Source organism: Salmo salar, chromosome 19 (assembly GCF_965601325.2).
Source record: "Salmo salar chromosome 19, fSalSal1, whole genome shotgun sequence".
Taxonomy (NCBI): Eukaryota; Metazoa; Chordata; class Actinopteri; order Salmoniformes; family Salmonidae; genus Salmo; species Salmo salar.
Genome location: NC_138309.1, coordinates 3,235,278 through 3,257,168, shown reverse-complemented (window position 1 = coordinate 3,257,168; position 21,891 = coordinate 3,235,278). Strand labels below are relative to the sequence as shown.

At 44.1% G+C, this 21,891-nt stretch overlaps 1 protein-coding gene across 1 annotated transcript in view; it reads right to left on the bottom strand.

Annotated features, from left to right (window-relative positions):
- The window catches only part of LOC106578314 (angiotensin-converting enzyme), a 28,282-nt gene extending 7,259 nt beyond the window's left edge, over positions 1-21,023 (bottom strand). The window contains exons 1-24 of the mRNA XM_014156999.3: positions 20,576-21,023; positions 16,108-16,275; positions 15,790-15,877; positions 14,823-14,966; positions 14,460-14,651; positions 14,006-14,103; positions 13,580-13,749; positions 13,240-13,463; positions 12,785-12,929; positions 12,543-12,641; positions 11,824-11,946; positions 11,363-11,574; positions 10,283-10,419; positions 9,853-10,011; positions 9,562-9,649; positions 8,958-9,101; positions 8,565-8,756; positions 8,182-8,279; positions 7,900-8,072; positions 7,409-7,632; positions 2,948-3,092; positions 2,748-2,846; positions 2,362-2,484; positions 1,962-2,146 (exon numbers count right to left, since the gene is read on the bottom strand). Of these exons, the coding sequence (XP_014012474.2) occupies positions 1,962-2,146; positions 2,362-2,484; positions 2,748-2,846; positions 2,948-3,092; positions 7,409-7,632; positions 7,900-8,072; positions 8,182-8,279; positions 8,565-8,756; positions 8,958-9,101; positions 9,562-9,649; positions 9,853-10,011; positions 10,283-10,419; positions 11,363-11,574; positions 11,824-11,946; positions 12,543-12,641; positions 12,785-12,929; positions 13,240-13,463; positions 13,580-13,749; positions 14,006-14,103; positions 14,460-14,651; positions 14,823-14,966; positions 15,790-15,877; positions 16,108-16,275; positions 20,576-20,812 (3,667 nt within the window). The 5' untranslated portion in view covers positions 20,813-21,023. The remainder of the gene's footprint in view (positions 1-1,961; positions 2,147-2,361; positions 2,485-2,747; positions 2,847-2,947; positions 3,093-7,408; positions 7,633-7,899; positions 8,073-8,181; positions 8,280-8,564; positions 8,757-8,957; positions 9,102-9,561; positions 9,650-9,852; positions 10,012-10,282; positions 10,420-11,362; positions 11,575-11,823; positions 11,947-12,542; positions 12,642-12,784; positions 12,930-13,239; positions 13,464-13,579; positions 13,750-14,005; positions 14,104-14,459; positions 14,652-14,822; positions 14,967-15,789; positions 15,878-16,107; positions 16,276-20,575) is intronic.
- Positions 21,024-21,891: the final 868 nt, after the last annotated feature.

Sequence of the window (21,891 nt, the reverse complement as noted above, 5' to 3'; positions counted from 1 at the left end):
TACATCGATGAAACATGATGAAGCCCCAAAATGACCTACCCTGGAAGCCTGTGTTTCAGGCATAAGTGTATGGCAGCAATTCTTTTTACGTTTAAACTCGGACAAAACAGAGACAGACCTAGTTCTAGGTCCAAAAAAACAAAGAGACGAACATATCAAAAATATTTCAAGAGCAGCTTTTTTCCATCTTTGTAACATTGCAAAAATCTTTAACTTTTTGTAAAAAAATTATGCAGAAAAGCTAATCCATGCTTTTGTCACTTCAAGATAAGCCTACTGCAATGTTCTATTCTCCGGCTAGAGGGATAAGGCTAAGGCTAAATACATCTGTTAGAATGTTGATTAGAACCCCCAAATTCAATCATATTACTCCAGTGCTAGCCTCTCTACACTGGCTTCCTGTTAAGGCTAGGGCTGATTTCAAGGTTTTACTGCTAACCTACAAACATTACATGGACTTGCTTCTACTTATCTCTCCGATTTGGTCCTGCCGTACATACCTACATGTACGCTACCTACACGTATGTGTAGGTCAAAACACGCAGGTCTCCTTATTGTTCCTAGAATTTCTAAGCTGGAGGCAGGGCTATCTCCTATAGCGCTCACTTTTTATGAAATTGTCTGCCGATCCATGTGGGAGGCGCACACTCAGTCTCAACCTTTAAGTCTTTACTGAAGACTTATCTCTTTAGTAGATCCTATGATTGAGTATAGTCTGGCACAGGTGGTATGGGGGCTGTGTTTTGGCCAATTGTGGGTGGGGTTATATCCTGCCTGATTGGCCATGTCTGGGGGTGTCGTTGGATGGGACCATGATGTCCCTCGACCCCTCCCCTGTATCTATGCTGTAATAGTCTGTGTGCCGGGGGGCTAGGGTCAGTCTGTCCTATCTGGTGTATTTCTCCTATCTTACCTGATGTCCTGTGTGATGTTAAGTATGCTCCCTCTAATTCTCTCATCTCTCTCTCTCCCCTCCCGGAGGACCTGAGCCCTAGGAACATGCCTCAAGACTACCTGGCCTGACGACTCCTGGCTGTTCCTGTCGTGCTGTCCACCTGGTCGTGCTGCTGATACAGTTTCTGCTGTTCTGCCTGCGGCTATGGAATCCTTACCTGTTCCCCGGAGCTCCTACCTTATCCCGGACCTGCTATTACGACCCTCTCTCGCTCTCTACCTCACATGTTGTCTCAACCTCTGAATGCTCAGTTATGAAAAGCCAACTGACATCTACTCCTGAGGTGCTGACCTGTTGAACCCTCTATAACCAATGTAATTATTGTTTGACCCGGCTAGTCATCTATGAACATTTGAACATCTTGAAGAACGATCTAGCCTTAATGGCCATGTACTCTTATAATCGCCATCAGCACAGCCAGAAGAGGACTGGCCACCCCTCAGAGCCTGGTTCCTCTCTAGGTTTCTTCCTGGGTTCCTGCCTTACTAGGGAGTTTTTCTGAGCCACCTTTCTTCTACATCTGCATTGCTTGCTCTTTGGGTTTTAGGCTGGGTTTCTGTATAAGCACTTTGTGACATCTGCTGATGTAAATACATTTGATTGATTGATAGCAGTTGTTTTGTCTTTGTCCAAGGTGAAACTACATTAGAGCTGTCAAATCCACAAGCGCAATCTACACCTCGATTAGGCTGATAGAAATCAAAATTCTTTTGTTAAATGAGTTTCAATTTGAGCGTCATTATTTTTATGTAGACTACACTTTCTCGTTCTGAACTTCTAATGCGAGTGGGACGGGTGTGGCTTTGTGCAAATGATCACAAGAACATCGGCTGACCGATTTGACAGCTCCAACGCAGTTACACTTCAGACATGCCAAAACATCAGTTATGCGGGTGTCTGAATCCTGATCCATAATGTTGTAATTAAGTGCAATTGCCCTCAATGAATGAAGTTGAATAGTTGAATGTAGTTGTAGATAGCGTTTAAAACCAGCTATCAGACTTACTTGGTGGTTTCCAGTCGTATTCAGGCCAGCCTCTGACCTCATCGTTCTTGTTGTTCTCTGCTTCCAGCCAGTCAGTGAGGGGTTTGAAGTACTCTACCAGTGGCTTGGCAGACATGATGGGCTTTCCAGTGATCATGGCCATCGTTTCAGGCCAGGGCTTACTGAAACCCACTTTCATCACGTCACTGCAAAACACAAGGAATGGATAAAACAGATAAAACAAGTCCAAGAGTCTATCAGAAAGGCTGTCTGTTTTACTATCGTCTCACAAATACGTTTCAGACAACAATTCTACATACCTGAACGATAACTTCAAAACAACATCGTTTATCACATTAAAATATTGACAGTGCTGTCACGGTGATAGAATGCTACTTGTATGCGGGTGTACAGTACTGACCCTAGAAGTTTCCCTGCCGCTTTGGAGCGGTAGATATCACATTCGTGGAGAGGGCCTACATGCCCGGCGGCATTACACAGAGCCTGATGGAACTGGAACTGTATGATGAAGCTCACAAAGTACCTGATAGGAAGACACACAGTCACATGACGTTCCCACTGCATCTCACATACAAAACAATCTGTTTTATGAACGAATGTCATTTAATGCAATGTAGGCCTACTTGTGTTTTATGAGCAAGAAAGAGAATTGAGCAAATTGAAGTTAGGTAACTTAACGTTGAACATTTGGCTCACTATTGTTTTCAGCATGTACATTGCACCACTGATTTCATCTCCTTTCATCTCCAGTAATAAATTTGGCAGACACCATGGCAGACACCGTACCTGACATAGGGCACATTAGCAGGGATGTGGAACTTCGCACCTGGGTCAAAGTCGTGCTCAGTGCGGGCCACAGGTGGACACAAGCCCTGGTACTTCATTCTGGAAGGGACAGACAAAGTACAAAGAAACAATTCAGTCTTTCTTTTAGATAGATGAGATATGGAGGATGGAGGTTATTCACTAAAAGTAATAGTCTTTACCTCATATTCCACCATTCCTTGTTGTACTCCTCCTCAGAGATGCGTCCGTCAAACACTTTCCACCTCCACTGGTCCATCAGGTAGCCGAAGGGCAGGAAGGCAATTTTGTCCAGGGCGATGCTCATGAGGTAATTGATTGTACTCTCTATGGAAATGAACAGACACATTCACGTTTAGAGTGGCATAGCACATTCACAGTGCAATCACAGCATATAGCTAGTTAATTTATGTTCGGCACACAGATTGCTTTAAAATATTATATTTTGTTGATGCTCTGTCTGCAGCTATGCTGTCATCACATAACCATTTTTTCCGGTTGGAAGAAGGTCTTAGTAGTGAATTGAAAATGTATCTTGCAAAAATTGCTTCTTTATTTTCCTCATATTTATGACAGGGAAAAAAGCAGGGCAGAGTCAAAACGATTAATACAGTAATGCTGGAGTGAGGAGTCGTGCTGTACTTCGCTCCGCGGGTAATATTACATTTATTACATTTCATTACATTACAACAGAACGATTTGATTAGTGTAATGTTAGCAGGTAATGTTAGCTAGCTACATAGTTGTCTTTGCTGTTTTTGCATCAAGGATAGAGGTGTAGCTTTGAGAAACTAACAAGGTTAGCTAGCCAGCTGTACTCGTTCGCAGCGACGCCGTTTTACAAACAAAGCCAACACCACAGCCACTGCTAGCTAGCCAGCCTTACCAACTAGCAGTACAGTAGAAACTAAATACATTACAACGGAACAATTTGATTAGTGTAATGTTAGCTAGCTACATAGTTGTCTTTGTATCATAGATATAGGTGTCGTACAGAGTAGCTATCGAGGTTAGCTAGCCAGCTACATTTTCAAACAAAGTCAACAACACAGCCACTGCTAGCTAAACAACTCTACCAGCGAGCAGTACTGTATCATTTTAGTCAACAAGATTTTTGCAACGTAAGCTTAACTTTCTGAACATTCGAGATGTGTAGTCCACTTGTGTAGCTAGCAGGACTGACTTTGTGTTAGCTAGCCAACGTTTAATCACTTCTGCATTATGAAAGGTACCAGACACGGACACGAATGATCCATTGGTAGTTTGTTGTAACCAAGTATTGGTGCTAACCGTGTGTTATTGGATGCTAGCATGCTAGTTAGCTACGGCGTCATAGGACACGGTGCACTGGAAGAAGCTGGAAGAATACTGAACCAAGTTATCTAGCTGAATAAACTAAGTTTGAGCCTATTCCTGGTAACATTGAACCACTGTAGTTTACATCAATTATCATTTCTAAAGTGGAAAGTTATATTTGAGTGTCATTGAGTGTCATTGAGTGTTCATTCCAATTTCCTTTGCATTAGCCTCTCCTGTAGCCTGTCAACCATGTGTCTGCCTATCCCTGTTCTCTCCTCTCTGCACAGGCCACACAAACGCTTCACACCTCGTGGCCGCTGCCACTCTAACCTGGTGGTCCCAGCGCGCACAACCCACGTGGAGTTCCAGGTCTCCGGCAGCCTCTGGAACTGCCGGTCTGCGGCCAACAAGGCAGAGTTCATCTCAGCCTATGCTACCCTCCAGTCCCTCGACTTCATGGTGCTGACGGAAACATGGATTACCACAGAAAACACTGCTACTCCTACTGCTCTCTCCTCGTCTGACAACGTGTTCTTGCATACCCCGAGAGCATCTGGTCAGCGGGGTGGTGGCACTGGAATCCTCATCTCTCCCAAGTGGACATTCTCTCTTTCTCCCCTGACCCATCTGTCTATCTCCTCCTTTGAATTCCATGCTGTCACAATCACTAGCCCATTCAAGCTTAACATCCTTACCATTTATCGCCCTCCAGGTTCCCTTGGAGAGTTCATCAATGAGCTTGACGCCTTGATAAGTTCCTTTCCTGAGGATGGCTCACCCCTCACAGTTCTGGGTGACTTTAACCTCCCTACGTCTACCTTTGACTCATTTCTCTCTGCCTCCTTCTTTCCACTCCTCTCCTCTTTTGACCTCACCCTCTCACCGTCCCCCCCTACTCACAAGGCAGGCAATACGCTTGACCTCATCTTTACTAGATGCTGTTCTTCTACTAATCTCACTGCAACTCCCCTCCTAGTCTCCGACCACTACCTTGTATCCTTTTCCCTCTCGCTCTCCTCCAACATTACTCACTCTGCCCCTACTCAGATGGTATTGCGCTGTCGCAACCTTGGCTCTCTCTCTCCTGCTAAGAGATGATAGGATCTTCCATCCTATCATCTCTTCCCTCTGCTCAATCCTTCTCCAACCAATCTCCTGATTCTGCTTCCTCAACCCTCCTCTCCTCCCTTTCTGCATCCTTTGACTCTCTATGTCCCCTATCCTCCCGGCCGGCACGGTCCTCCCCTCCTGCTCCGTGTCTTGTCGACTCATTGCGAGCGGAAATGGAGGAAAACTAGCCTCCCTGCGGACCTAGCATCTTTTCACTCCCTCCTCTCTACATTTTCTTCCTCTGTTTCTGCTGCTAAAACCACTTTCTACCACTCTAAATTCCAAGCATCTGCCTCTAACCCTAGGAAGCTCTTTGCCACCTTCTCCTCCCTCCTGAATCCTCCTCCCCCTCCCCCCCCTCCCTCTCTGCGGATGAGTTCATCAACCATTTTGAAAAGAAGGTTGACGACATTCGATCCTCGTTTGTTAAGTCAAACGACACCGCTGGTCCTGCTCACGTTGCCCTACCCTATGCTTTGACCTCTTTCTCCCCTCTCTCTCCAGATGAAATCTTGCGACTTGTAATGGCCGGCCGCCCAACAACTTGCCCGCTTGACCCTATCCCCTCCTCTCCTCTCTTCTCCAAACCATTTCCGGAGACCTTCTCCCCTACCTCACCTCGCTCATCAACTCATCCTTGACCGCTGGCTACGTCCCTTCCATCTTCAAGAGAGCGAGAGTTGCACCCCTTCTCAAAAAACCTACACTCGATCCCTCCGATGTCAACCACTACAGACCAGTATCCCTTCTTTCTTTTCTCTCCAAAACTCTTGAGCGTGCCGTCCTTGGTCAGCTCTCTTGCTATCTCTCTCAGAATGACCTTCTTGATCCAAATCAGTCAGGTTTCAAGACTGGCCATTCAACTGAGACCGCTCTTCTCTGTGTCACGGAGGCTCTCCGCACTGCTAAAGCTAACTCTCTCTCCTTTGCTCTCATCCTTCTAGACCTATCTGCTGCCTTTGATACTGTGAACCATCAGATCCTCCTTTCCACCCTCTCCGAGTTGTGCATCTCCGGCGCGGCTCACTCTTGGATTGCGTCCTACCTGACAGGTCGCTCCTACCAGGTGGCGTGGTGAGAATCCGTCTCCGCACCACGTGCTCTCACCACTGGTGTCCCCCAGGGCTCAGTTCTAGGCCCTCTCCTATTCTCGCTATACACCAAGTCACTTGGCTCTGTCATATCCTCACATGGTCTCGCCTATCATTGCTACGCAGACGACACACAATTCATCTTCTCCTTTCCCCCTTCTGATAACCAGGTGGCGAATCGCATCTCTGCATGTCTGGCAGACATATCAGTGTGGATGACGGATCACCAACTCAAGCTGAACCTTGGCAAGACGGAGCTGCTCTTCCTCCCGGGGAAGGACTGCCCGTTCCATGATCTCGCCATCACGGTGGACAACTCCATTGTGTCCACCTCCCAGAGTGCTAAGAGCCTTGGCGAGACCCTGGACAACACCCTGTCGTTCTCAGCTAACATCAAGGCGGTGACCCGATCCTGTAGGTTCATGCTCTACAACATTCGCAGAGTACGACCCTGCCTTACACAGGAAGCGGCGCAGGTCCTAATCCAGGCACTTGTCATCTCCCGTCTGGATTATTGCAACTCGCTGCTGGCGGGGCTCCCTGCCTGTGCCATTAAACACTTACAACTCATCCAGAACGCCGCAGCCCGTCTGGTGTTCAACCTTCCCAAGTTCTCTCACGTCACCCTGCTCCTCCGCACACTCCACTGGCTTCCAGTTGAAGTTCGCATCTGCTACAAGACCATGGTGCTTGCCTACGGAGCTGTGAGGGGACGGCACCTCCTTACCTTCAGGCTCTGATCAGTCCCTACACCCAAAGAAGGGCACTGCGTTCATCCACCTCTGGCCTGCTCACCTCCCTACCTCTGCGGAAGCACAATTCCCGCTCAGCCCAGTCAAACTGTTCGCTGCTCTGGCACCCCAATGGTAGAACAAGCTCCCTCACAACGCCAGGACAGCGGAGTCAATCACCACCTTCCGGAGACACATGAAACCCCACCTCTTTAAGGAATACCTGGGATAGGATAAAGTAATCCTTCTACCCCCCCCCCCGCCCCCCCCCCCCAAAAAAAAGATATAGATGTACTATTGTAAAGTGGTTGTTCCACTGGATATCATAAGGTGAATGCACCAATTTGTAAGTCGCTCTGTATAAGAGCGTCTGCTAAATGACGTAAATGTAAATGTAAATGTAAGAGCTCACCTGCGTTGTCCTCCACCACATCCAGTAAACCAATCTCCTTTAGATGCTTGGGAGTCGCGACAGACAGGGCCAACACATCACCGATGGCCTCGTGGAAACCTGGATTGGCGCCTTCACGGAAGGAGATGGGCTGGTCCTTGTACTGCAGGAAGTACTGCACATGACCCATCTCATGGTGAACGGTGATGAGGTCATCCATGGTTATCACGGTGCACTGTTTGATCCTGGAAATTAAGCATATGAACTCATCATTTTAATGGCCGAAAAGTGCAGTCATCTTTGTTTTTCATGGGGAACGCAAACACATCTTGAAAGTTGAATGGGTAAGAATATACCGACAATGAGTGGGGGTACTTCAAGTGAAACTCGAACCTGCAATCCTATGCATGTGAGTCTCAACAGCATACACCAAGTGTTCCAAAGCTCTTTGCAAAGTTTCTGGTGTTTTACTGTACTAAGAAAGCTACAGACTCTACATCCCTCCAAATTACCTGAAGTCTTTGCGGTTGTAGAAGTCCCAGGCGGAGGCATGACACACCACATTGCGTCCATCCTTGGGTTTCTCCAGCATGGACTTGGCCCAGAACTCTGGAGGCATGGGCAGCAGCCCCAGAGAAGTGAAGAAGTTGTCTGACTCTTGGAACATCCTGGTGGCATTCCAGCCCTGTGGGGAAAGTTGGGAAAACCCAATAAGGTTTTCCTGGTCAGGTCACATGGAAACTCAATAATATCCCACCGTTAAACAGAAAACTGGTAGTGGTCAAATTTGTTACCTTGGCTATCATGGCTGGTGTGGCGTCTACTTGTGTGGCATCGGGGTAGGGAATGGCCAAGTCCATGATGCCAGACCAGGTCTGCGCCCACATGTTACCTGATAGGACAAGAGAAACATGGCTATGCTGTTATATCCATAACTAAACAAATGTTAAACGGTATTAGCTATCTTTCAGCCTTGCACCCCTGACAGAGCTAAAAACAGTGGGGTTTAGATTCAGAGCCAGCGCAATCCCTAGCCTGGTGGACCTGTTACAATCAATGTCATGCTCAAGGAACATCCACAAAACAACAGCAGAATATCAATGTGCAATGGTCATGCAGAAAAAAAGTTTTGGCCTTAGTGCTGGAATCCATGCTGGATTCTGACTCTTGGTCTCACCTAGAAGATGGGCAGGGATGGGCCCTCTCACATTGATGTGTTTGCCCCCATACTTTTTGTAGAGAGACCTGCGCACGTAGGCATGCACGTTGAGATAGAGGGGCTCCAGCTCCTTCCACAGATGCTCCAGGTCCTCTTCGAAGGTAGGGGTCTCGTACAGGGAGCGCCAGAATGCCCCGTTATCAGAGTGTCCTATGAACAGACAGCATTAGAGTGAAGGACAATTCAATGCCAGAATAGAACATAAGTAGATTGCGGAGGCCGACAAGGCTGCCCCCCATTGCTTATTTCTTTCATATAAGTACTGGAAACCCTTCCTGAACTAATTAGAAAACCTACCAACTGCCAGCCTCTGTAGAAATGTCTTTGGGTCTGTTATTTTGAAGACCTTACCATTAAGAGTGGCAGCTTTGTTGGCCAGTTGAACATATCTCTTGTAGTCCTGTCGCAGTTCTCTGCCAGAGGCGTTTCTCCAGCCCTGCCAGGCAAATAACAGCTCATTATAGTCTCTGGACTCAGCCATAATCTGCTGGAGGTCTGAAACAAGACACAAACCAGAGAAAGAGTCAAGACCAGAACTCTCGAGACTCAGACCAAGATCAGACCCAACCATTTCAGACCCAGAACAAGTGTATAAAGACCATGATGAGATCAAGACCCAAAAATGTGAAAAAACAAGACCCAGACCAACCATTTAAAAAAGTTTGTGTATCTTGACCACATGACCACAGTTAAAAAAACTGAGACAAACCTCTTTGAAGTTTCATATTTGTCTGGTTTTGCTGAGTTAGTTGCCACCTCTTTTGTCAAATGTTATCTAGATAAGTTGTTATATATATATTTTTATATATATATCTTGGATGTAAAACAAATATCACATGGACTAATAATACAAACCAGTTAGAAAAATTGACAATATATGGACCTTTTAATTAGGTAAGTGTTTTAGTGCCCTGAACCAGGCATAGGATTGAGCAAGTGTATTGTGGGATCTTACCTGGGTCCAGTGGATGGCAAGTCCCATTAGCTCTGCACACCTGAGCCACACTGTACTTGGTTTCCATGTTCGCCAGCAGATTGTTGTACTAATAAAAAACAATCAACAGCATAAGAACTTGCAACTGCCCTAGAAAAAATGTATAGTCCTACGTACCTGTTAAATAGCTGTAGAATAATTTCATTAACGATTGAGGTTAATGTACTGTGTGATTTTGCCCTTGATTTTGTCAGTGGACAGGGGATCATCTTGAAGGTATTGGGTCAATAAAAGCACACAACCCGTTCTTACCTCTTTCAGTTCCTCGTCGGGAAGTCCTGCTCTTTCGATGTCACTGAGTTTCTTCAGGATACGCTTCACAGAACCATCCTGAAAGTCTGTGGTGTCATATTTGCGGGCCTCTTTTCCGTAGGTCAGTGTGTGGATAGACATGTCCAAGTTCTTTTGTAGCTGGAGACAGAATACACTCACTCGTCACAACCGTCCATTGATTTGTCCAAGTGCAAGAAATGGGTCAGAAAAGCTGCAGGATGTGCAGTAGAATCTAGTGTTAATGCTGGGCTGGAACAAAAGCCTGCTCATCCTGTAGCTCCTCCAAACCCTGATTCATGACTACTAAGAGCAGTTTTTGAGCTGTGGGTTAGTTGTGTGAAAGCCAATTGCCAATGTGTACATTATGAGCGAGGGCGATGCTCCATTAAGACACCAGACCAACTCTTACCATGTTCTGCTTGTTCTCCTCATTGATGTCAGTGTTGTAGGCCCACGATGCTTCAGTGTAGGCATTCCAGACCCCCTCCGCAGTGCTGTTGTAATCTTCCAGGAACTTCTTAGCCTGCACCTCATCTGCAATCTTGTCTAGGTAAAGACAAAGGTACAGGTACATTTAAGCTACATGGCTATGTGACTGCGGCCTGTTTCTAACTTAAGATCTGAGGGTATAGCTTGAATTTGTATGCAAGTTCATCTTCCAGTGACATCCATGCATGATTTAAGAGAGAAGTGAATTTGTTTGAAGAATCTTTTTATTGATTTTCAGCATGAGGTTTCAATTTAGTTTGCAACAATGAGAGTTCTAAATGTAATGTCCAAACAATGGAAAAAATACCCACCACCAGTAACAAACATTATTATCGTTATCAAGTTCATTGATAATAACTATTACAACAATCACAATAATAATTGCACTGCCTACAATTTCATCAAAATTTAAGTGGAATCAATCAACGACAAAAATAGATGAATCACCAACAATGAAGTGTTCATATTAGAATTATAGATATATGGTATAGAGTTTGTAACACAGTTCTTAGTCAGAAAATGAAAATGAAATAAAAAAAGAAGAAACAAAATGAATACACAAATAAATAAATTAGAATAAATAGTTAAATAAATAAAAAATCTAACAAAACAAAAGATTATAGATTAACATTTTCCTCAATTTGTCCTACAATCGTATAAACTGAATTTGATATTTTCCTGTTTGAATCTTTGTACTGTGTGTATATATGTTTTTTAATTTTCTGACAAATAAAATGAATGAATCAATCAAGTGGGGAAAAAACGTTGATCCATCTGCCAAAAGTAGGAGGGGCAGACTTCTTCCAATGCAAAGTACCCATGTTGAAAAGCTAATTATAGTGCACTTGTCATCAGTTATATCATCAATAACCATATAAATCACATTGAAAGATGATCATTTTCCTCCACCAAATTTAAAGGTTGACTTTTGGAATTCTCCATGTTTTATTTGATGGAAAAATCCTCCTCCTCCTTCGGTTAAACCTGTTTACTGGCTTACCAATATCCTCGGGGTAGCCCTCTGGTACGGGTGGAACCCAGTTAAAGTCTGGCCAGCCCAGGGTCTCATTCATCGCTGCATTCTGTTCCTCCAGCCATGTGATGATGGGACCAAAGTATTCCATCAGGGCACTGGCATCCATCTTGTTTGTTCCGATGGCTTCCTGGAGCACCTGTGTCCAGGGCTTTGATTCTCCGGATTTAAGGACCGTCCTTTCAAATTCAACAGAGGCCACGTAGGGAAATGTGTTAAGCCTCATTTACTAATGTAGCTTTGTATGGTTTAGCTTTAGCAAGTCTAGGGACAATGTTTTATGACTGATTCAGTTAGGGGGGAACTACATCTTAGGGTCATTTGAGATTAAATATATTTTGTGTCTCATCTCTTAACTTGATCAGGTAACACCATTGTTAATATGGCTGTAATGAATGTTCTAAGAGAGGCAATAACAGAGCACATACTCTAAAATCTTTCCCGCCTCCTTGGACTGGTAGATGTCACATGTGTGCAGGGGTCCACTCTGATTGGCTGCCTGACATAGCTTCTTGTGGAACTGGAACTGCAGAATGAAGCTCACAAAGTATCTGCAGGAGACCAAACAACATCTTGAATCAATCATCCCAGCAAACCAAAATTGGTTTGTTTGCATAAAACATTCACCTGATATTGCAAGAACGCGCCCAGAACACATTTTGTCTGTTCTTTAAAGGTTCCCAAAATGTTTCATTAGGTTGTGGGAATAGTCTTATGGAATCATTGTGGGGATATCACAAAATATGAACTGTCCAGATGATTATACAATATTTATTTTGGGGTGCAAAAAAAGCATTCTTTAAAAGTTCACATTTTAGTGAATGTTAGGAGAACATTCCAAGGATATTTCATTTAAAACATTACATTTATTTTGTTAAAATATGTTTTTGGGAGGCTATCATCCTAATGTTAGATAAAACCCAAACTATAACTTAATGTGAATCTTAGCTAATGTTCTGGGAATGTTTGAGGATTGATGGCATTTGAGGATCGATTTTTTTATTAATCAATTCGTATTTGTAATATTTATATTCCCTCAGTGGTATTTATTCCTGAAGTGTATGTGCATAATAATCATCAATGAAAATATACCTGTATGTGGATATGAGGAAAGAAGTGAGTGAGATGGTTTGAAAAAGAATCCTACCTGATGTATGGGGTGTTTCCTGGAATGTGGTATTTTGCTCCAGCATCCATGTGCTCCTCTGTGCGTTTGGTGGGAGGACAGATACCCTGGTATTTTGTCCTTGAAAAGTGAACAAGGGAAGACAAAATGACAATGTTTTTTTAAAAAACATATTCCCATTGTATAAAATGTACTATTATCTTGGATATAAACAATTTCCCTCCACAAACTTTCGTCATGTTAAATGTTTTCTTGGCACTTACCTGAGGTGCCACCAGTCTGCGTTGTAGCGCTCTGGGGGGGTGCGCCCACTAAACACACTCCACCTCCACTGGTCAATGAGATAGCCGAAGGGAAGAAAGGCCATCTTCTCCAGAGCCATCTTCAGCAGGTAGTTGATGTCGCTCTCTACAATGAACAAGCCAATTAAATCACACAAAAAATAATAACCACCACAATAACTAAGTAACTAAGTAACTTACTCACTAAGTAACTAAGTAAGTAGGTAACTAACTAAATAACTACTTACTAACTTACGTACTAACTTACTTTCTTACTTAAGTTACTACTTTCATACTACTTACTCATTTACTTTCTTACTTACTTTACTTAGCTACTTAGTTAGTTACTTACTTGGCAACACTGTACCTACTAACTTACTAACCACCAAAAATCGAATTGTTTTATAACCGTGTGCCATAGATATATCTTTGCGTACCGTTGTCATTGGTCGCATTGGGCAATAGGCCGATGCTGGCCAGATGCTTAGGCGTGGACACAGAGAGGGACATGACGTCACCAATTGCCTCATGGAAACCTGGGTTAGCCCCGCGGCGGAAGCTATAAGGCAGTTCCTTGTACTGCAAATAGTATTCAACATGGCCCATCTCGTGGTGCACTGTGAAAAGCTGCTGCATGTTGACTGTGGTGCACTGTTTGATCCTGAATGTGAGGAAACATCACATATGAAGACATTTCATCTTCATAGCATCGGGTAACTGAAGCCTCTTTTCTCGACTCCAGAGTTAATTTCCATAACCCCATTTCCACTTGCTCACCTGAAGTCCTTTCTATTGTAGAAGTCCCAGGCAGATGCGTGGCACACCACCTCCCGATTTTCTGGCTTCTCCAACATAGACTTGTCCCAGAACTCTTGGGGCATTTTGATCAGGCCCAGGGAGGTGAAGAACTCCTCAGCCACCCGGAACATATGAGTAGCATTCCAGTTCTAGGAGGAGGAAATCATTGTATTTCAGGTATATACAGCCAAGCTTAACAGACTTTCAATGGACTAATTTTGAGTTGGTACAAATGATTTCAACTGGGCTAGACAAGAGTTTGGGATTTTATTTTTAACAAACACAGAGAGAGTTTTAGATATTGTTTTTAGATATATTGCCATTTCTTAACTTTCAACTATTTCCCACCCAGTGATCTACATGTAAAGTGAGCTGATAGCCAAATCTCCAATTTCACCAGCTTACTTGAGCCATCATTTCATCTGTCACGTCCACATTGGGTTTGCTGGAGAAGGGGATCATCATGCCATAGATGTTGTTCCAGGTTTGCGCCCACATGTTTCCTGAAGAAATGAAACACAGGCACTTAGCATTAGCCAGAGGCTTAATAAATCTACTGGCAGAGCCTCCTTATTCACAAACACTGTGAGCAATGGGCTATAGCTAGCATCTGATGTTTCCTGACTACGTGACCAGGAAACCGCAGGGCCTGTTCTAACCTACATTATGTGTCTGATAGTAACGTCTATAAGTAGGGCCCAGGTCAGGGCCAAGTGGTCAGGAAAAACTCAGGGCCCTACCTAAAATTAATGCTAAGCTTTGACGGAGTGAGATTAAGTTGACAAAACAGCTGATAAATTAGTGATTGAACATTTTGCATTGGCTATAAGTTCAAAAAGAAATTCAAAGGTAAACTCACCTAGCAGATGAGCAGGGATAGGTCCTTTAAGATTGATGTATTTTGGGCCGTAGTGGTTGTAGAGCTTGCGGCGCACAAAGGCGTGAAGATTCTGGTAAAGCGGCTGTATCTGTTTGTAAATAGCCTCCAGGTCACCCTCGAAAGTCTGTGACTCGTACCACGAACGCCAGTATGCTCCCGTGTCAACAAAACCTAGAGAGAACACAACCATATGTTTCTCAACAATTACCTGTCACCTCTTGTCCACCTCTCCTCTGTCTCCCTTACTACAACCATGGACCAAATGTACTGCTAAAATAGTGACATTCACAATGACACAGTTGTGGGGTTTAACCATATGTAAGGTCAACGTGATATTTTTACCATCAGCTTTATAGGCCTTGTTGCTAAGCTCCACAAACTTTGGATACTCTGCCTTGAGTGGCACACCCGATGCATTGTGCCAACCCTCCCAAGCGTACAGCAGTGTCTTGTAGCTCCGTGAGTTGGCCATGATCTCTGTCAACTCTGTGGAGGCAAAGTCAAAGAGACCCTCAGTTACAGAACACAGAAACTCCCTACACAGGGGACTTCTGGATTTCCAAATGGCGCCAACGGAAAGAGAACAATGGTAGTTTTCTTAACTTTTCTTAAACAATGAGGTGTAGAAGTGTTTAGATGACTTCATGCTCTCCTCTCAGTGGGAGAGGTGCATAAAATATACATTTGCTAAGCGATTAGCCTTGAGTTATGATGATGCGACGGAGGCAGATTGTGGCCTAAAAACAACATATATATTTTACAGGTTGGGTATAGGAAGTGAAGGTGAGGAAAGAGGGAAGTTGAAGGCCACTGAACAAAGTGAGTTTGGTAATCCAACGGCTGACGTTGTTTTGTGATGAGGGACCCTGGACCACCCAATGTTAACTTTAGTAGATTGTAAAATGAGGAATCATCTGGGGGAAGTGGACTCTAATTTTAGAGTGTAAACACATTAACAGAAACCATTTCCATGATCTAGATTGAAATGTAAACTGAATTTGTACTGTAACACACAGTATGTGTTACAGTAGGGCAGGGTTTCCCAAACAGGGTTTAAACCAACACTTAGGTAATTGGGAATGACTTATGAAGTCAGTGTGCTCTGCACCGTAGTAATGACCAGTAGTAGGCCATTTCAATGTTCCTAAAGAGCTTAAATTGAACCACTTCCTCCAGAGACCTCTTCAAAGTAATCGCCCTCATCCTTTTCCTAATTTGTTATTCCTTCTTCCCTTAACGTTCCCTCATTTTTTTACAATAAGCATAAGATTGCAATTATAACTGTAATTACACAAAGACAGCCACTCACCTGGCTCAAGAGACCAGCATTCATCTGGCTTTGGACACACTTTGGCAGTAGAGTATATTTCAGACATCTTGCTTAGTATGATGTTGTACTGGGTAAATAATAAGGAGATTGTGAAAAGACAAAATGGCTCTCTGAATCCATTCAGACCTTCCTGATGCTCTCCTACAACAGCTGAACTCTACATATTATGTTTTATAAAATCTGCTACAGACATGTTGACATTTCAGTATCACATTGATACACAACATCTAATTGTGAGTCTGACTCAAAGCTTGTAATAGCGCTCCTCTAAAAAGATGTAAACAATATGAGACTGACCTCATGTCTTTCTCCTGCAGGTAAGTTAGCCGCTCCCAGAATGTTGATCTTCTTGATACGCCTCTGCAGAGTATCATTAAAGGTGGCCACCAGCATATCAGAGAAGGTTTCTTTGGCCTTCTTCCCCCAGGCTTCGGTGAAGGCCTGCTTTAACCCATCAGATTCCACCTGTAACCACAGACAGGTGACGGGGTTACTATAGTGTAGCAGCCCAACGGCCCTCACGTCACAGCATCCTGTATCTTGAGTAGTCACGGTCCAAGTTGGAAGTAGAACACACAGGTACCGTTGACATCCAATCATTTGGGAAATTGATGATGCTGTATATTTTGTTCAGAAAACTATGAATAGCCATTACAAAACTAATTCCCAGAAACAAGGAATTCACTAACTGTACAGTCTCCCTTTCTATATCATGGCCACTCACATAATCATTTTCCTACTGTATTTGTCTTATTCCCTACTTCTGGTCTAGTGTCGTAAGACTGATTGCATTGCACTAAATCCCAAGCAAAGGCCCACAGCATATTGAATATTCATGGGGATCATGACAGTTAGCTGTGGGCCAGAAGGCCCTCTTTGTGACAACAGTCAGAGCTCAGGGGTTGAGTGGGAGTATAAAGACTAGAGAACCCTGGCCCTCCGGATCAAAAAGTTCCGTATGCATCTTATTAAGGAGTGGAGACGACTACTTAACTAGGAAAGTGGCAGCATCACTCACAGTTCAAGGACAGCACACAGACATTATACAGTTCTCTTGCTCTTACTACGTAGGCAGTACGTAAACTCATAATATGAGACGTGAGACCTGTCCTTGACATCATCCTGGAAGGCCACTATAGAGTAGAATACAGTCAATTCAACATTGTGCTGTGCTGTATGATAATGCTGATACATGAGGGATGCTGGAAGACTGGGTCAGTCAAGGCATTACACACATAGCACATACCATGTTATCCTGTCCATTATGACACTGACTGAAGCGGAATACAGATACGTCAAAGGGTTGAGAGGCTTTAGCCAAGCCGCCTCAGTTCACCTTAGTGACTACTTCTGACAGTTTACGTGTTTTACCTGCCAAGAACAGATACTGCCAAGAACTAGACTACTACAAACAGATTAGATGGTGTTGTTTTGTTATCGGTTAACAGTGTTTTTACAGTAGAGTGAACGCCTCACCAGCGACACAGGGTGTACTGTATGATAACAAAGATAGATGACACACGGCCAAACAGGGAGAATGATAACCTCAAGATGACACACAGTCACACACCCATGTGTGCTCCAATGTGGGCCTAGGGTGAATATGCCACAAGCTACAGTCGTTTTGGGTTTCCCTATACTGTAGTATCATGTTTGGGGAAAACACAAAGCAACTCCTTTTCCTCCTGGGTGTTTGTTCCTAGACTGGGTAGACTGGCCCATTGTAAACAGTCCTTTTGTGTACTTTTGTGCATTCTCCATACATTTTCATTTAACCCATTTGGGTACTGTTGTTTTTGCCGCGCTATTAAAAACTCAAATTGAAAACCTACTAGTTCCCCAGCTGCCTTTCTTGTTTGTGATTTCCTACAGGGAATGTTCGGTGCACTCTGTCTACGTCCACTGTATTCGGGGTTGAAGATTATCCAACAGGACCTCCAGTCCATTACTTGTGTATCATAACCACAGAAGCATAGAGTCACTGTCAGGAGGACACTGGGGCTGTCTGTCACAGCCCAGGACATAGACATCCTGTCAGGGCTGACAAGACAGTAGCTTCTGTTAGGTGATGTTTTCATTGAGGTCCAGCTTATCCACTGTGTCTCTACCGCCACTGATTATTAACAGTGGGCTGGACGGAAAACTGGTAACAGTGTTGAGGCATTAACTCTGATCTCTCTCCCACTCTCTCCCTTTCTTAAACTGGGTTTTGCTGCCACACACACTCAATTATATCATCAGATTGAACTCTTCTCTCTTTTTCTTTTTCTATAGGATAATAAAGATTAGGTGAAAAGCTGTTGACTACCACCCCTCCTCTCTCACTTTTTCTCTCTATATTTCTCCCTCTCCCCCTTTCTCTCTCTCTCAAGGCTGTTGAATGTGTTCACTCACTTATGAAAGCTTGACTGTAATTCAGAGGCCCTGACTGTATAGTGTAGTGTCATTAACCAAAGGGCCCAAGGTCCACTCTTGTTAAGCTCATCAAGAGAAAGTTAATTTGTAAAATGGGGAATGGGGAGGGAAAGATATCCTGTCACGAGTTAGTCAAATGTTCCTATTCAATTAGAACGTTGGAATTCTGAAAAACTAGGTATCTCAGTCAATTTCAAATGGTACTCTCAGTGTTTGGCTACATAAAGTATTGTGCATCTTCGCTTCATATTATTTCAGATTTTCTGAGGAGAACGAATGCTTCATTCATTTGTGCGCTGTGAAAGTTAAGTGAAAGAAGACGCTTTGAAAGCACCACACCATGGATTTGGACCTGCTTTGACAGCCCTGAGTGCTCACGTTTCATGTACTTTTTGGATAGTTGATATTCCATCCGCATTTCAAAGTAACTGATGCCCACAACCAGTGGTGATCTTCGAGCATTACATTTTTTAGAGCCTACTTGATATTAACCCTCCGGACTAATCTGACTGCTGTTTGATCCTTTGCTCTCCTCGGCCTGAGCTCATTTGAAATTAGATCAAATAACTTGACTGCAAGGTTATCATATGTGTGTGTGTGTGTGTGTGTGTGTGTGTGTGTGTGTGTGTGTGTGTGTGTGTGTGTGTGTGTGTGTGTGTGTGTGTGTGTGTGTGTGTGTGTGTGTGTGTGTGTGTGTGTGTGTGTGTGTGTGTGTGTGTGTGTGCGTGTGTGTGTGTGTGTGTGCACACATAGAGGTGCAAGGGGAATACATTTAATTGCTTACCATGCTTTACCATGGTACAGTTTAACAGCACATTTTTTTCTTCAGATTTTCGCCTAATCCACTACGACAGGACTGAGACAAAGATTAACTCAGTGACATAGGAATCCCAGGCCCAGCCCAAGTTGAATGGAATGTTGCTGTTAACATTACAGTACATCCCCACCAGTCAATAGGCCTTTCTCTCGCGTGATGGGGGGGTCATGCTAATTCATCGTCACAGCCTGCGGGGAGGAGACTCGGAGAGAGACCAGGAAGGCTACCCTCTGTCTGACAGATCTTATAGAACACCAAAACCCCTGATTCCCTTTGATCCAATGTTTGATGTGTGGGGAAAAATAGCGTTCTTAACTGGCGGAGACGCTCGATGCCTGGTGCGCGTATGTGTGTGTGTATGTGCGCACATGCGTGTTTGTGCATGTGTGTGTATGTGTGTGTTAGTTTCTCTCTCAGAGCGACAGATTACTGCCTCACACCTCCGCAGTTTCATTGATCCTTCCAACTGCCTGGATGGCTTTACTTTTTGAAAATGTTCACAGTCTCTAGCTAACACTGTTCTTCAGCCCATTCGGTTATGCAAATGTCTCCTGATAGCATATGGTGAGACGGGAGGAACAGTAAAAGAGAAGCAGGCGGCACTAGCATGCAAATGTCTCATTACTCCACTCTGAAAAGTCCCATTGAAACCGCACTGCAGTGTCTCTAATGTTTGTACTAGGAAGTCCATGTTATGCATCAACCTGGGAAATTGCATTTTCGTCAAATACCAGTACAATGCTTGGAAAATAATCAGGCATTTGAACTTATAGGCATCTAACAAAACAACAACCCCCATTCTACCCTCTCCACACACACCCCACACCCCTCGGGCTTCATTCAAGACTCGGAGACGCTCAAACCACATGTGGGTGGGTTCTTTTGATGATTTCAGAAAACATACAAGCTGAGTTGGCAGAAATGGGAGGAACTGAGCATATCATTTTGGATGAGGATGAATAGGGTTGGTTGTAAAGCCATGCGGGGCTCAGCCCAACAAACATTACATTTACATTTACATTTACATTTAAGTCATTTAGCAGACGCTCTTATCCAGAGCGACTTACAAATTGGTGCATTCACCTTATGATATCCAGTGGAACAACCACTTTACAATAGTGCATCTAAATCTTTTAAGGGGGGGGGGGGGTTAGAAGGATTACTTTATCCTATCCTAGGTATTCCTTAAAGAGGTGGGGTTTCTGTTTCACCCTCTATGGGTGCTGTTGTCATACAAGGAACCAGTCTAGCCCTGACAAACACAACTGAGTAAGACTTTACAGTACCCACCTCCTTATTTATGCATTCATAAAGCCTTTATAACAGCTATGCAACATTTACAAAGCCTTTATGAATTCATACATAAGGAGGGCCACAGTAAAGTGTTACCCACAACTCTAACTAGTACATAATGGTTCGCACTGGACTCAAGAGGCTAACAACTAACTAATCCAACTGCTGTCAACCTTTCATTGAAACACCTCTGTGTGCTGTGTGCAGAGTGGGGAAGGGGGACCGGGGGAGGAGTCCTACCTTTTTGTTGGAGTTGTGGGCCGTAATGTTGGTCTGGTATGTCCAGCCTGCCTCTTGGTTTTGGTAGGTGACAAGCTCGGCGGTGGTATTGTAGGCAGTGACAAAGCTTTCAGCCCCGACCTCTGTGGCAGGGTAGTCCTCTGGCACCCACTCGGGTGGCAGGACAAATTGACAGAGTCCCAAGAGTGGCAGTACCAGCACCACCGCTGCCCAAAGCATTCTGGCCATTCTGGCCATTCTGGCCCTAGAGCAGTCTCTCCAATCAGAGGATAGTAAAGTCAAGAAAATAAAGTGGAGAAGGAGGGAGGGAGGAGAAGGTGCCTAAAAATGAACTTGTTGCAGTGAGAGGAGAGTAGAGTAACACCTTCCCTGGTTTTTTCTCATCCCAGTCTCCCTCCTGCTTCTCTTCTCCTACAGCCACTGTCTGTTCCTCGAATGCTGAGCCGTCACAGCCAGCTCCTTTTAAGTAGCTAGCAGTCTAACCCAGCCCACACTTTTCTGCAGCCTTCCCCTTTCCACTTCACAGCACTGCCTGCCGCACACTTACTAACAGTATCTCTTTCTTTTTTCCCTCTCCCTTTCCAGACCCCTCTTTTCTTCTTTCCCCTCACACCCTTCTTTACCTGTCTCTCTCTTTCTTTAATTAACAGTATCTCTTTCTCTTTTTTAACCCCCCTTTACCTACCAAGAGTAATGATTGGAATCGCAAGCACTCGCTCTTTTGCCCAAAGCCAAAGCATGTAGAGGGAGAGAGGGAAGAGAAAGGGGGAAGATACAGAGAGAGTGAGAGAGAGACTAAGATAGTGGGAGAGAGGGAGAGGAGGTGGGGAGAGAGAAACAGTGAGAGAATGAGAGGAGGGGAAGATATGAGTAGATGTTAAGGGGGTGAAACAGAGATACAATATGTGAGACAGGGGATTCTATGTACACACTTATAGAGCCCCCTGACCTCCCAGCTCTCTCATCTTATAGCTACTGTATGAGAGCATCAGTGTTATTTCTCTCAAAAGAGAAAAAGATAACAGAGGGGAAGGTTTTTGCTGCTGCTCCATTTTCAGAGTAATATCATCATACTAGCTAGCTGTGCTCAAAACAATAATACTGCAAAGTACAAGCATTTTCTTCACGACTTAATTGGTTTACAGGGGCATAGTAACAAGTCACAAAATGTTACTCTCAATTGTTTTCATGAGAAGCTGTTTTTGCTTTCTTTGACTGTGGCTAGTTATGGATCACACAATCTCCTGTCTCAATCTGTGATTAAATTCTACATGTATTGAGAGTCAAAACAGAATTTGGAAGAAAAGCTTGTCATT